General features: G+C 42.9%; 1 protein-coding gene across 3 annotated transcripts in view; it reads left to right on the top strand.

Annotated features, from left to right (window-relative positions):
- The window catches only part of PPP2R3B (protein phosphatase 2 regulatory subunit B''beta), a 106,344-nt gene that overhangs the window by 45,973 nt on the left and 45,371 nt on the right, over window positions 1-15,000 (top strand). Inside the window, exon 1 of one of the 3 annotated variants that reach the window (XM_069757872.1) lies at window positions 927-1,324. The exons of the other annotated variants lie outside the window; for them this stretch is intronic. Coding sequence (XP_069613973.1) covers window positions 1,178-1,324 — 147 coding nt within the window. The 5' untranslated portion in view covers window positions 927-1,177. Of the gene's footprint in view, window positions 1-926; window positions 1,325-15,000 lie in introns of those variants that run through there. 3 annotated transcript variants of the gene reach the window in all.

Here is a 15,000-nt window from a genome sequence, read left to right as displayed (position 1 = left end):
GCAAGTCTGTTTTTTTTGTTATAGTATAACATGCTGTAGTATTTGTTTTACTTGCTTCTACACTGCCGTTAATTCCAGTGTTTTACAGACTTTATCACTGTCCCCATCGGGGCTCACAATCTACCGTATATTTCCCTATCAGTAGGTCTTTGAAATGTGGGAGGAAACCAGGGAACCCGGAGGAAACTCGCGCAACCAAGGGGAGAACATACAAACTCCTAGCAGATGTTGTCCATGGTGGGGTTTGAACCCAGGACCCAATCGCAGTGTTACAATGATGACCACTGAGCCACCGTGCTTTCTTAAAATATTTGAATACCCTTTTAACAAAATATTGCTAGTTTCTTCCAGGAACTACACCAGTCTTGTCAATGAGTTCTTTCTGCTCAGTCCTTTTTCGAGATTGAACTGTAATACCACAATATGCCCATGAATCGGCGTGGTGCTTTATCTGGAAGAAAGTCTCCTTGTTCTGAGCTCGTACTGCCCCTTTAATGGTTTCTCTGATATGACAACTGCTTCTGATTTGTGCACATCTGGTGATAGAGTATAAGAAAGAAGAGACTGTACGGAGTGTGTCAGGGTCCTGCGTGATGATCCATGGGAAGATGTTTGCCCAGTGGTAAAAACCTAGGTATTGAGTGTGCCAGGAGTGACATGCGTGTATAATGCGTGACATGATGTGTATGTTTTTCTACCTAAACAAGGTGAGGGTGATATCAGTGAGGAGGCAGATTTTGCTGATTGAATGACTGCACTGTCCTCTCTGGTTTACCGGTTGCTACATATTTGCTGGTGTTGATAGAGGCCACACTGAAGGGAGCTGGCACTTTGTGCGGAGCTGCTGCTGGTATCCCACAATCACAAAGTGCCCCTAGATTCTCTGTATGACGCTTCCTATTCCCTGCCCCCGATTGTGTGACTCTGATCTCCTCCATCCAAAGAACCTGTTGTAGAGCAAAGTGCCTGGAATGCCTTTTGTAAAGGGCAGCCCCCTCCCCATGGTGACTGTGCTGGCTGTGCCTTGCCCTGGCTAGCTGCTAGTCTCTGTCAATGTTTGGACCTAGAGACTGCATTCTGGACTGCTCATCTGTTCTACAAGTTGCTACCTATTTTGGGAGGAAAGGGATTGAACTTCTCTAATTTGAGAAGCTTTTCTCCATAACCTTTGTTTTATATGAAATCTGGAAACATGAGGATAAAGGAGATTTCTCTGAGGCAAGACCCAGATCTTCGGAAGGAGCTGGCATTGTTGGCTCGTGGATGCGACTTTGTTTTGCCATCCAGATTTAAGAAGCGACTGAAGGCATTTCAGCAGATTCAGGTTGGTAGCTGCCCCTGGAAATGGCTGTTGCCTGAGCTTCGCTTTTGGAGATGTTCTTTTATTTAACACTTTGTTTGCAGGCATGGATGGCTACATTTGCTTTCACACTGGTGATGGCTTATAATATAAATGCATTTCACAATTTCTTTGTCTTGATCCCGTGTTGAAGATTTTTTTATTTCTTATCTAAAAGTAGCAGAAGAATTTGTAGCATGGGCAGAATGTTTATGGTGGGATCAGATAGTAAGACGTGCGTATGATGGCACACAGAACTGTGCGGCTGCTTGTATTATGGTTTCAGGCATTTAACAGAGTTACAAGGAAGTCTTCTATTGTGTGCGGAAAGATTTCAGCAATTTTTTTTTTCTTTTTCCTGCCATTTTTGGCATGTTGGCTGAGGATCCTGTTGTATTAATAATGAACCTTGCAGCCTGGATACTTTAGTAATATGTGAGATTGTATCTGGTGAATTTTGGATAAGTTTCTTATGCCTTAATTAGGTACGGGTATCCTTCAACTGAAGGGTTAAGCCAGAAATGATAACTTCACTGTTCAGGGAACAGCTGTCAATGTGGGATCTTGTGATACTACATGAAATGGGCACAGTTATGTGCCGCCTAGGCAATACCACCACTAATGGAGACTATATTATTGACGAATTTCTACTGCAGTTGATATTGCCACGAGCATAACTTCCTTTCTTACCTTTACTCTTCTGTGTAGCATTGTATGAACTACTGAATGCATTTCTAGTGCATTCTAGGTTTATTAATAATTTTACACAATACAGTGTCTTTCATAGCGCAACTGTTAATTTACATTATCTTTAAGAAGCTACAGGACTCTACGAACAATATTTTGTTATTGCTGATATTACTATTACCTAACATGAACAGTACCTGTACTTCTAATGTACACCCAAATAACAGTGTTACTCATGAGTAAAATAGAAAAAATTGGGGTCCGGCTCAACAGGACTGGATTTTCCTCTTTTTATTTTTCAAAAGAAAATACAGTGCATACAAAAGAAAAACTGACCCAGTCGACACGGTTCAACTGCACTATGCAGTCTTACTCATGACCATACACATTTTTCTTTTGTATGCACTAATAATAATAATAATAATAATAATAATAATAATAATATTATTATTTGGAAAAAGAAAAAAGGAAAAGAAAAAAGGAAAATCCAGTCCTGTTCAGCCGGACTCCAATTTTTTTCTATTTTCCTTGATGTGAGGCCGGTGTCTGAGCCCCAGGTGGATGAGCATAGAGCAACTGGGCGAGCTGGAACCAAGTTTCTATAGTTCTTCATGAGTCTCGGCAATATATGAGCAATTGTAATAGCAGCCTGTTAAGTAAATGGGCAGGGAGCTCTCATATCAAACTAAATATTCTCCCAGCTGCTCCAGCAATGCCATTTTCCCCGAACACAGGGCAAACTAATCTTGGATGATTGTACATGACCGTGCATACTTCTATGAAAGTCCTTAAAGGGGCCTTGTTCCAGATTGTCAGGCTTTTGTGCTCTGGAATTGGTCGCCACTCAGTTGGTGTACCTATCTGTTGGAGACAAACGCCTATAGAGAGACCTAAAGTTCAATAAGTGGTGTGCGTGTATACATACCGTAGAGAAAGTGGCATTCCTGCTTTATCAAGGCAACTAATGAAAACCTCAAAATCCCCCACCCCTTGATGGCTTGTTCGGGCTGTTTACGCCTGTGAGTGTAGTACTAGAGCAGCACTAGTTGCTGGAGATGGTTATGTAGAAGTGCTGGCTGTAAGTAATGCCACTTATGAAGACCTGTTAAATATTAGAATAAATGAGCGCCAAATGAAATGCGTTTTTTTTTTTTTTTTTACATGACAAATCCCAAAATGTGAATATTCTTATTAGGCCTCGTTTCTGTGCATCCGAGCATTCAGCTTTTTGGGGCCTCTCATCCCCAACCCGCTGGTCTTTCTGTGCAGCATTTCCTATTTTGTATGGGATCATTCCCATTTATCTGTTTAATAATAATAATAATAATAATAATAATTCATCCATCATCTTTATTTATATAGCACCAACATATTCCACAGCACTTTACAGTTTAACAGTTCATACACAAGTCATAAGCAACAACGTTTAATATACAATAATTAAAGCAAATTAAGACGACCCTGCTTGTGAGAGCTTACAATCTACAATGAGGTGGGGGAGATACAAGGTACAGGTGTGTATTTACAATGATGGTCCAGCCATCTTGGGGGAGTGGGGGATAGATAAAGGCTGCATGAGCTAGTCACCAGTCAGTATTTGCGATGCTGTTGTGTGTGGTGGAGTTTCACGGAGGATTAGGCAACTTTCACATTTCCGTCTTTATTCCTCTGTCGCAATCCGTCGTTATGGGCAAAAAACTGATCCTGCAAATGTGCTTGCAGGATACGTTTTTTGCCCATAGACATATTAGCGACGGATTGTGACGGATGGGCACACGGATCTGTCGTGTTTTGGCGGACGCGATGCACAAAAAAAATTCAATTTAACTTTTTTTGTGCGACGTGTCCGCCACTTTCGACCGCTCATGCGCGGATGAAACTCCGCCCCCTCCTACCCGCTCATCACAATGAGCAGTGGATGCGTTGTAAAACTATATCCGCTGCCCACGTTGTGCTAAATTTGCACACTCACTCACTCTCACTCTCACTCTTACACTTTGATTAGGGAACGTGATAGGCCGCTCTGAACAGATGTACTTTTGAGGGAGCGTCTACAACTGTAAGTTGTGAATAGTCCTAATTTCTTGGGGTAGAGCGTAACGTGGGAGAAGTCTTGGAGCCGGGAGTGGGAGGTATGGATTAGTGCAGAGGTTAGTCAGAAGTCGATTGCAGAGCATAATGAGCAGGTAGGCTGATAAACCGAAATAAGGGTGGAGAGGTGAGGGGGTGCTGCAATGTGGAGAGCTTTGTGGGTAAGAACAAGCAGTTTGAATTGGATTCTATAATGAATGGGCAGCTAGTGTAATGACTGGCAAAGAGTGGACAGGTCCTAGTACCGATTAACTAGATAAACGACCCAGGCTGCTGCATTAAAGGGTGGCCTGGAGAGGGGAAAGTCGAGCGAGGGGGAGGCCAATTAATAGAGAGTTACAGTAGTCCAGGCGGGAGTGGATCAGGGTGACCAGTGAGGGTTTTTGTTTCCATGGTGAGAAAGGGGCGAATTCTAGAGATGTTCTTTAAGTGTAAGCGGCAAGAGATTGACACCAATCTCTCCTTCACCTCATATACAAACATAGCACCCAGACAGCACGCCTGCTGCCGGGGTGTTATTATGGTACCACCCACGGAGAGGGAAATGTCAGATTTAGGGCGTTTAGTAGATGGCGAGAGTAGTAGAAGTTCGGTTTTGGAAAGGTTGGGTTTCAGATAGAGAGCGGACATCATGTTGGAGACTGCGGACAGACAGTCACTGGTGTTCTGTAGTACAGCATGGGTATGGTCAGGGGATGACGTGTATAGTTGTCAGCATAAAGTTGGTACTGAAAGCCAAATCTGCTGATGGTCTGTCCAATTGGGGCTGTATAGTGAGAGAAGAGAAGGGGGCAAAGGACTGAGCCCTGAGGGACCCCAACAGTGAGAGAAAGAGGAGATGAAGTGGAGCCAGCAAACAATACACTGAAGGAGCTGTCATAAAGATAGGAAGAGAATCAGGAGAGAGCAGTGTCCTTAATGCCTAGTGACTGGAGCATAGAGTGTATGAGATGGTGGTCAAGAGTGTCGAAAGCTGCAGACAGGTAGAAGAATTAGCAGAGCGTGGTTATCGTTACGTTTTGGTGTCAAAAGGTCGTTGGTCACTTTGTGTAGTTTCTATTGAATGTAGGAGGCGGAAGCCGGACTGTGATGGATCTAGGAGAGAGTGAGTGGAGAGGTAATGGGTAAGGCGGGAGTAGATCAGGCGCTCCAAGAGTTTAGAGATGAAGGGGAGGTTGGAGACTGGTCGGTAGGCATTGGTGCAGAATGGGTCGATAGGTTATTTTTTAATAATGAAGTAATGCTAGTATTTGAAGGAGGAGCGGATAATGCCAGAGGGGAGAGAGATTGAAGATTTTAGTTAGGTGAGTAGTGCCAACTGGAGGAGATGTGAGTGAATGGGGTCAGTAGAGCATGTGGTCGGACAAGAAGCAAAGAGTAGCCGGAGACTTCTTCTGTGATGGGATCAAATGTGGAGGGAGAATCAGGGGAAATGCAGGGGGAATGGGAGTCACAGCAGTTGGTGGCTGGGAGCAGATTTCGTGACGGATATTCTCTGTTTTCCCTATAAAGTGGGAGGTCAGGTCATCAGCGCAGCTGTCTGTGAGAGAAGCCTGTGTTTTTGCACTTAGAGGAGAGAGTGAAAGGTGTCAAAAAGTTTTTTGGGGGGCTGTTGGATAGTGAGGAAATCAGAGTGGTGAAGTAGGTCTATTTGGCGAGGTGAAGGGCAGATTGTATAGGTCCTTAGCATAAATTTGTAGTGGTGTACAGCCAGATCAGCACAGGAAAAAAGGAGATTGGGTGCAGCGATGAGTGTAGGCAGTCTGAAAGTAAATGAGGTTTAATGGCATGTAGATTTCCGAATATGTAGTTGCATTAGTTGTTGCTTGTTTTAGGGCAAAAATCCTACATGCAACATTTTCTGATCCGACTATGGATTCCAGACCAGAGCATGAAATTGCATCAGTTGTCTGGCTCATGCTAGAAGGTAGGGGGGTGAGCAGACACAACTGATGAAAACCCAGCCTTACTATTTGTGTGCAAAAAATGATAAAGTCCTATATTTAACCTCAGAGTGCCCCCAGTTTCATTCAAAGGTTTTACTATGCCGGGTTCCTTGCGCACGTTCCACAGGACTAAGGTTTGGTGGCCCTGCTCAGGCTGCTCTATGCCCCTGTACCACCTCTGCTGACTGCAACGGGCATAAAAGTAAAATCTGCCATAAAAAATGTTAGCATTTCGCATGGGTATGCGCTTGTTTTTTTTTCTGTGTCCTGTTATTAATTTTTTTATCTTGTTTTATTTGTATTAAGTTGTTACCATTTAAAATAGACTTTCTGATTATGGACACTGCCACCAGTTTGATTTACAGTGACAGGAGGATAAGATATTTTATGTATATTGATGTTATTTATTTGAACTTTTTATTTTTCACCTTTTTTTTTTTTTTTTTTTTAAGGACAGAAAAAACTTTCAATTGATCTTATAATATTCACTAAATGTTTTAATCTACAGTTCCCATCCCTTTTTTTCCCCTATCACTTGTCACTTATGTGACGTGTGCAGCATGCGTTGCTTTTGACATTGTGGGACAATGTGTTTCACAGTGTAAGATTCGAGCCTGTTCTGTTCTCCCTTAACCAAGTGTGTGGAGGACATGGCAGCCCTAGGTAGAGAAAATCTTCCTTGCTACACACGTACCTGTCTCTGCTAGGACTATATGGGGTCCAAATATCACAAGGTCATATGATCATCGGAAACACACCCATGTGACACAGGAAAAACCTACGGTAATTTGTTTTCTCTATAGCTACCCAATGTAAGTCTAGACCTTCGGTATACAATGTTGCAGGTTTTAAGACTTCTGTTTAGGGCGACGGACAGAATAGGATCCTTGGTACCATATAAACAAATTATATTGTGCTGGCTACGAAGTTCTTCCTGGTCTAGTCTGAAAACGAAACCATTCTTCTGCCCCTTTGTTACTCTGGAATGAGCGCTTATACTGAACTTCAGAATGGAAATGCATTTAATGAGGTTGTCCACTACTTTTACATTGATGGCCTATCTTTAGGATAAGCCATCAATGTTTGATCGGCCAGTGTAACCCCTCTGATCATCTATTATCGGTGTCAGCAGCGACTTCCAGCCGGAAGCACTCGTTTACTGAGCTGCTCTGTCTGCTTGCGGTGGCCACCACAGGGTACTACACATTCACCTCCTATTGATTTGAATAGGAGGATGTGCAGTACCAAGCGAGTATTTCCAGCTGGAGGCTGCTGACACCAATAACAGCTAATCGGCTGGGGTACAGGGTGTCGGACCCCAGCCGATGAGACATTGATGGCCTATCGTAGGGATAGGCCATACATGTAAAAGCAGTGGACAGCCTCTTTAAAGTCCTGGCCAAAAGTTACAACTGTATGGGAAAAGTAATTTGTGCGTCCAGATGGCTTTACTATGGTGGTTGTGCTAGTGATGTGTAACGGGTAAGCGAATAAATGTAAACCCTTTTACAAAATGTTACCTGTTGATGTACTGCTAATACTTGGTTTCTACAATATTTCAATACCCGAAAACACATCCCCAGAGAATATCAGAAAAGGCTTTGTCCTATAGGTGGCACTAGAGTTCTAGTCCTCTTCCTCTCTGAAGAGACCATTTGCATACATCCTGTGAAACCTGTAATGACACACAGCCCTGCTCTCATCTGTGATCTTACTGTTGGCATGTACTGCACAGAGTAGAACAGAGCTATGTGTTGTTACAAGCAGCTCTTACAGCTTTCATCTCACAGTAGTGTCTGAGGAGAGTGGATTACAGAAGTGTGCACAGAGATGAAAGCTACAAGAGGTGTTTGCAAAAACCCACAACTCTGCCCTACCTTGCACGGTCGATGCTAGCAGGAAGATCACACAGCAGAGCTGTGCGTCATTGCATATCTCACAAGAAAAAGCCTCTACTAACCGTTTCTTTTGTAGTTTTCTCTACCCCCCTACCCCCAGCACCACCTTCATTACACCTCCTACTTATGATTGGTCAACATCGTGCGGTAGGGAAATGCACACTCCCACAGAGAAGAATCTCGGCTTATGCTCACTTGGTACTGGCATAAATTAGAATCTAAACTTTAAAAGCTAATGTCTCTGCAACGTGGATCAGAAATTTTTGAAAAAAAAAGAAAGTAAACTATTACGTTTTAATCATCTCTGCAGCCACTATTCCATAATGTGGATAGTAGATCATGCTGTAACTGGTGAAAGCTCCTCTTTAGTCATCCAGTTTACTACTAAATTTATTCAGTATTTTTGCGGTCTGCGGCTGACGCACCATGTTAGAATTTTTGTGGCTGCATATTTCCGCCGCCATACACATGCGGACACTTGCAGAAGGAGTGCTGTAAATAAACGCACTACAGTCTATGGGAACGCATAGGAACGCAAGGACATGCGTTCGCTTGCGTTTGCACATGGGTCTAAATACAGAAATCCCATGAGACACTCCCATTGGGCGTGACTTGTCAAGGAAATTGTCCTTGAACATTTTTTTTCCTATCAAATGCATTCGTATAAACGCAAACGCTGCTTTTTTTTTTTCTTTTTTTTTTTATTTTTAGATCTGTCATGCATAAGTAGCTGTGGATAAAAAATGCAGCGTTATCATGTGTTTGCGGTTGCGTACAAAATGCTGCGGACTCAATCGCAAATGTGAACAGAGCCCAAGTAGTTCAGCTTCTAAGAATTTAGAAGACAGGGCCATTGCTGTAAATCTAATAAGAAATGGTAGCGCAACTGGTGAGTGAAGTATAGGTAGTTACATACACATGGTCAATAACGTACCAGAGGTAATTGTAAGAAAGGGATACTAGTCAAAAAGCCTACCATATGTAATTATAAGAAAAAGAACGAGATTAGTATCACAGAACTGCACAAATCATAAGACAAGCATGCGGAAGCTTGATATACAGAAGAAATAATGTGATTAAATGCTGACAACCTTATCGTATATCAATCAGCATGATTGTAACCTCCATAGAATAGGTGCCCAAAAAAGTGTTGTCGTAGTCCTAATAATTAAAGTACACTAGGAAAAATGGCATAAATAATACTATGTATGCAGCAAATGTGTATGTCAAGAATCAGTGTATACAGAGCATCCAGGCAGTGGAAAGTTAGTGTCTGTCTACTGATCCCAGTACAGCGCACACCCCGACGCGCGTTTCGGAACAATTCCTTTGTCCTTCCCCTGACGAGGGTCTTGTTCTGAAATGCGTGTCACGGTGTACCACCAGTTACCATTCATTGTCTAAGAAAGCTAAAATAGCTTTATATCTAATGTCCCATATTTGCTTCGTTCGGTTTGCTTTTTTTGTTTTTGGAGTTGTGTTGCAGCCAATGGCACAGTGAACATTCCACGGGTAAAGGGGAGGATGGATTCAATGAAATTTCGATAAATTCTTGATGCAAACATAACACTATCTGTAAAAAAAGAAAAGCTGAAGTTGCAAATCTGTGACTAGACCTAAAAATAGCGCTGCATGCAGGCCGACCCAGGAATCTCACAGAACTGGAAGGATTTTCCAAGGAAGAATGGATGAAAATCACTCGAACAAGAATTGAGACTCTTGGCTGGCTACAAAAAGCATTTACAAGCTGTGATACTTAAAGTACCGTCACACATAACGATATCGTTGCTTTTTGTGACGTAGCAACGATATCGTTACCGACGATATCGTGACAGCGACCAACGATCAGGCCCCTGCTGGGAGATCGTTGGTCGCTGGGGAATGATCAGAACTTTATTTTGGTCGCTGATCTCCCGCTGACATCGCTGAATCGGCGTGTGTGACACAGATTCAGTGAGGTCTTCACTGGTAGCCAGGGTAAATATCGGGTAACTAAGCGCAGGGCCGCGCTTAGTAACCCGATGTTTACCCTGGTTACCATTGTAAATGTAAAAAAAAAAAAAACACTACATACTTACATTCCGGTGTCTGGTCACGTCCCTCGACTTCAGCTCCCCGCACTGACTGAGCGCCGGCCGGCCATAAAGCAGAGCACAGCGGTGACGTCACCGCTCTGCTTTACGGCCGGCCGGCGCGCCGCTCAGTCAGTGCGGGAAGCTGAAGGCGAGGGACGTGACCAGACACCGGAATGTAAGTATGTAGTGTGTGTTTTTTTTTTTTTTTTTTTTTACATTTACAATGGTAACCATGGTAAACATCGGCCCTGCGCTTAGTAACCCGATGTTTACCCTGGTTACCCGGGGACTTCGGCATCGTTGGTCGCTGGAGAGCTGTCTGTGTGACAGCGACGCTGCAGAGATTGGCAACGTTGTCTATATCACTGCAGCGTTGCTTAATGTGACAGTACCTTTACAAAAGGAAATGTTACTAGGTACTAACCATGCAGGGTGCCCAGACTTTCACATCGGCCCATGTGTTCCTTTTTATAATTTTTTAAATGTAAAAGAGGACTATGAGATAGAAGCAAAATATATATAGCGATATATCGAACATACAAAGGAAATGTCATCTTTAACTTTAGCCCTTTTAGAGATCATTGCTTCATCTTGCCTAACTGTTCACAATAACAGTAATTTTGATCAGGGGTGCCCACACTTATACATTCCACTGTATGTAAATGCTGGCCATAGTAGATGGTAACATGGCTGCCATCCAATTGAGCACTTTTTACCCCTCTGTGACCTTAGACGTACTATCCCGTCGAGGTGCCCTGGGCTTATCTGACCCTGGACGGGATAGTACGTCATAGCCGATCGGCCGCGCTCACGGGGGGAGCGCGGCCGGGTGTCAGCTGCTTATCGCAGCTGACATCCGGCACTATGTGCCAGGAGCGGTCACGGACCGCCCCCGGCACATTAACCCCTGGCACACCGCGATCAAAGATGATCGCGATGTGCCGGCGGTGCAGGGAAGCACCGCGCAGGGAGGGGGCTCCCTGCGGGCTTCCCTGAGCCCCCCGCAGCAACGCGATGTGATCGCGTTGCTGCGAGGGTCTCCTCACCTCCCTCCCTGCTCGAGCCCCGGATCCAAGATGGCCGCGGATCCGGGTCCTGCAGGGAGGGAGGTGGCTTCACAGAGCCTGCTCAGAGCAGGCACTGTGAAGCAGCCTGCACTCCTATCAGATCGGTGATCTGACAGAGTGCTGTGCAAACTGTCAGATCACTGATCTGTGATGTCCCCCCCTGGGACAAAGTAAAAAAGTAAAAAAAAAATTTTCCAAATGTGTAAAAAAAATAAAAAAAAATATTCCAAAATAATGAAAAAAAAAAAAAAAAATATTATTCCCATAAATACATTTCTTCATCTAAATAAAAAAAAAAACCAATAAAAGTACACATATTTAGTATCGCCGCGTCCGTAACGACCCGACCTATAAAACTGTCCCACTAGTTAACCCCTTCAGTAAACACCGTAAGAAAAAAAAAAAAAAAACGAGGCAAAAAACAACGCTTTATTATCATACCGCCGAACAAAAAGTGGAATAACACGCGATCAAAAGGACAGATATAAATAACCATGGTACCGCTGAAAGCGTCATATTGTCCCGCAAAAAAAGAGCCGCCATACAGCATCATCAGCAAAAAAATAAAAAAGTTATAGTCCTGAGAATAAAGCGATGCAAAAATAATTATTTTTTCTGTAAAATAGTTTTTATCGTATAAAAGCACCAAACCATAAAAAAATGATATAAATGAGGTATCGCTGTAATCGTACTGACCCGAAGAATAAAACTGCTTTATCAATTTTACCAAACGCGGAACGGTATAAACGCCTCCCCCAATAGAAATTCATGAATAGCTGGCTTTTGGTCATTCTTCCTCACAAAAATCGGAATAAAAAGCGATACGTGCCCAAAAATGTTTTCAATAAAAACGTCAACTCGTCCCGCAAAAAACAAGACCTCACATGACTCTGTGGACCAAAATATGGAAAAATTATAGCTCTCAAAATGTGGTATTGCAAAAAATATTTTTTGCAATAAAAAGGGTCTTTCAGTGTGTGACGGCTGCCAATCATAAAAATCCGCTAAAAAACTCGCTATAAAAGTAAATCAAACCCCCCTTCATCACCCCCTTAGTTAGGGAAAAATAAAAAAAAATGTATTTATTTCCATTTTCCCATTAGGGTTAGGGCTAGGGCTAGGGCTAGGGCTAGGGTTAGGGCTAGGGTTAGGGCTAGGGTTAGGGCTAGGGTTAGGGCTAGGGTTAGGGTTAGGGTTGGGGCTAAAGTTAGGGTTAAGATTACATTTACAGTTGGGAATAGGGTTGGGATTAGGGTTAGGGGTGTGTCAGGGTTAGAGGTGTGGTTAGGGTTACCGTTGGAATTAGGGTTAGGGGTGTGTTTAGATTAGGGTTTCAGTTATAATTGGGGGGTTTCCACTGTTTCGGCACATCAGGGGCTCTCCAAACACGACATGGCGTCCGATCTCAATTCCAGCCAATTCTGCGTTGAAAAAGTAAAACAGTGCTCCTTCCCTTCCGAGCTCTCCTGTGTGCCCAAACAGGGGTTTACCCCAACATATGGGGTATCAGCGTACTCAGGACAAATTGGACAACAACTTTTGTGGACCAATTTCTCCTGTTACCCTTGGGAAAATACAAAACTGGGGGCTAAAAAATAATTTTTGTGGGAAAACAAAAAGATTTTTTATTTTCACGGCTCTGCGTTATAAACTGTAGTGAAACACTTGGGGGTTCAAAGTTCTCACAACACATCTAGATAAGTTCATTGAGGGGTCTAGTTTCCAATATGGGGTCACTTGTGGGGGGTTTCTACTGTTTAGGTACATTAGGGGCTCTGCAAACGCAATGTGACGCCTGCAGACCAATCCATCTAAGTCTACATTCCAAATGATGCTCCTTCCCTTCCGAGCCCTCCCATGCGCCCAAACGGTGGTTCCCCCCCACATATCGGGTATCAGCGTACTCAGGACAAATTGGACAACAACATTTAGGGTCCAATTTCTCCTGCTAACCTTGGAAAAATACAAAACTGGGGGCTAAAATATAATTTTTGTGGAAAAAAAAAAATATTTTTTATTTGCATGGCTCTGCGTTATAAACTGTAGTGAAATACTTGGGGGTTCAAAGCTCTCACAACACATCAAGATGAGTTCCTTAGGGGGTCTACTTTCCAAAATGGTGTCACTTGTGGGGGGGTTTCTACTGTTTAGGTACATTAGGGGCTCTGCAAACGCAATGTGACGCCTGCAGACCATTCCATCTAAGTCTGCATTCCAAATGGCGCTCCTTCCCTTCCGAACCCTCCCATGCGCCCAAACGGTGGTTCCCCCCCACATATGGGGTATCAGCGTACTCAGGACAAATTGGACAACAACTTTTGGGGTCCAATTTCTCCTGTTACCCTAGGGAAAATACAAAACTGGGGGCTAAAAAATAATTTTTGTGGGGAAAAAATTTTGTTTTATTTTTATGGCTCTGCATTATAAACTTCTGTGAAGCCCTTGGTGGGTCAAAGTGCTCACCACACATCCAGATAAGTTCCTTAGGGGGTCTACTTTCCAAAATGGTGTCACTTGTGGGGGGTTTCAATGTTTAGGCACATCAGTGGCTCTCCAAATGCAACATGGCGTCCCATCTCAATTCCTGTCAATTTTGCATTGAAAAGTCAAACGGCGCTCCTTCCCTTCCGAGCTCTCCCATGCGCCCAAACAGTGGTTTACTGCCACATATGGGGTATCAGCGTACTCGGGACAAATTGGACAACAACTTTTGAGGTCCAATTTCTTCTCTTACCCTTGGAAAAATAAAAAATTGGGGGCAAAAATATAATTTTTGTGAAAAAATATGATTTTTTATTTTTACGGTTCTGCATTATAAACTTCTGTGAAGCACTTGGTGGGTCAAAGTGCTCACCACACCTCTAGATAAGTTCCTTAGGGGGTCTACTTTCCAAAATGGTGTCACTTGTGGGGGGTTTCAATGTTTAGGCACATCAGTGGCTCTCCAAACGCAACATGGCGTCCCATCTCAATTCCTGTCAATTTTGCATTGAAAAGTCAAACTGCGCTCCTTCCCTTCCGAGCTCTCCCATGCGCCCAAACAGTGGTTTACTGCCACATATGGGGTATCAGCGTACTCAGGACAAATTGGACAACAACTTTTTGGGTCCAATTTCTCCTGTTACCCTTGGTAAAATAAAACAAATTGGAGCTGAAGTAAATTTTTTGTGTAAAAAAGTTAAATGTTCATTTTTATTTAAACATTCCAAAAATTCCTATTAAACACCTGAAGGGTTAATAAACTTCTTGAATGTGGTTTTGAGCACCTTGAGGGGTGCAGTTTTTAGAATGGTGTCACACTTGGGCATTTTCTATCATATAGACCCCTCAAAATGACTTCAAATGAGACGTGGTCCCTAAAAAAAAATGGTGTTGTAAAAATGAGAAATTGCTGGTCAACTTTTAACCCTTATAACTCCCTAACAAAAAAAAAAATTGGTTCCAAAATTATGCTGATGTAAAGGAGACATGTGGGAAATGTTACTTATTAAGTATTTTGTGTGACATATCTCTGTGATTTAATTGCATAAAAATTCAAAGTTTGAAAATTGCGAAATTTTCAAAATTTTCGCCAAATTTCCGTTTTTTTTCACAAATAAACGCAGGTACTATCAAAGAAATTTTACCACTATCATGAAGTACAATATGTCACGAGAAAACAATGTCAGAATCACCAGGATCCGTTGAAGCGTTTCGGAGTTATAACCTCATAAAGGGACAGTGGTCAGAATTGTAAAAATTGGCCTGGTCATTAACGTGCAAACCACCCTTGGGGGTAAAGGGGTTAAAGATCTTTCTTGCTACTGCTGTGTGTTCTCATATACTTGTGATTCATCTAGCAGAATCCTTTTATTGCTGCTTGTCCCATGCTACTCAATGTGACTTTTTGCTTCTTCA

The sequence above is a fragment of the Ranitomeya imitator genome, chromosome 3, assembly GCF_032444005.1.
Source record: "Ranitomeya imitator isolate aRanImi1 chromosome 3, aRanImi1.pri, whole genome shotgun sequence".
NCBI lineage: Eukaryota > Metazoa > Chordata > Amphibia > Anura > Dendrobatidae > Ranitomeya > Ranitomeya imitator.
The sequence above is the reverse complement of the archived record's forward strand: the minus strand, read 5'-3'. Positions and strand labels throughout refer to the sequence as shown.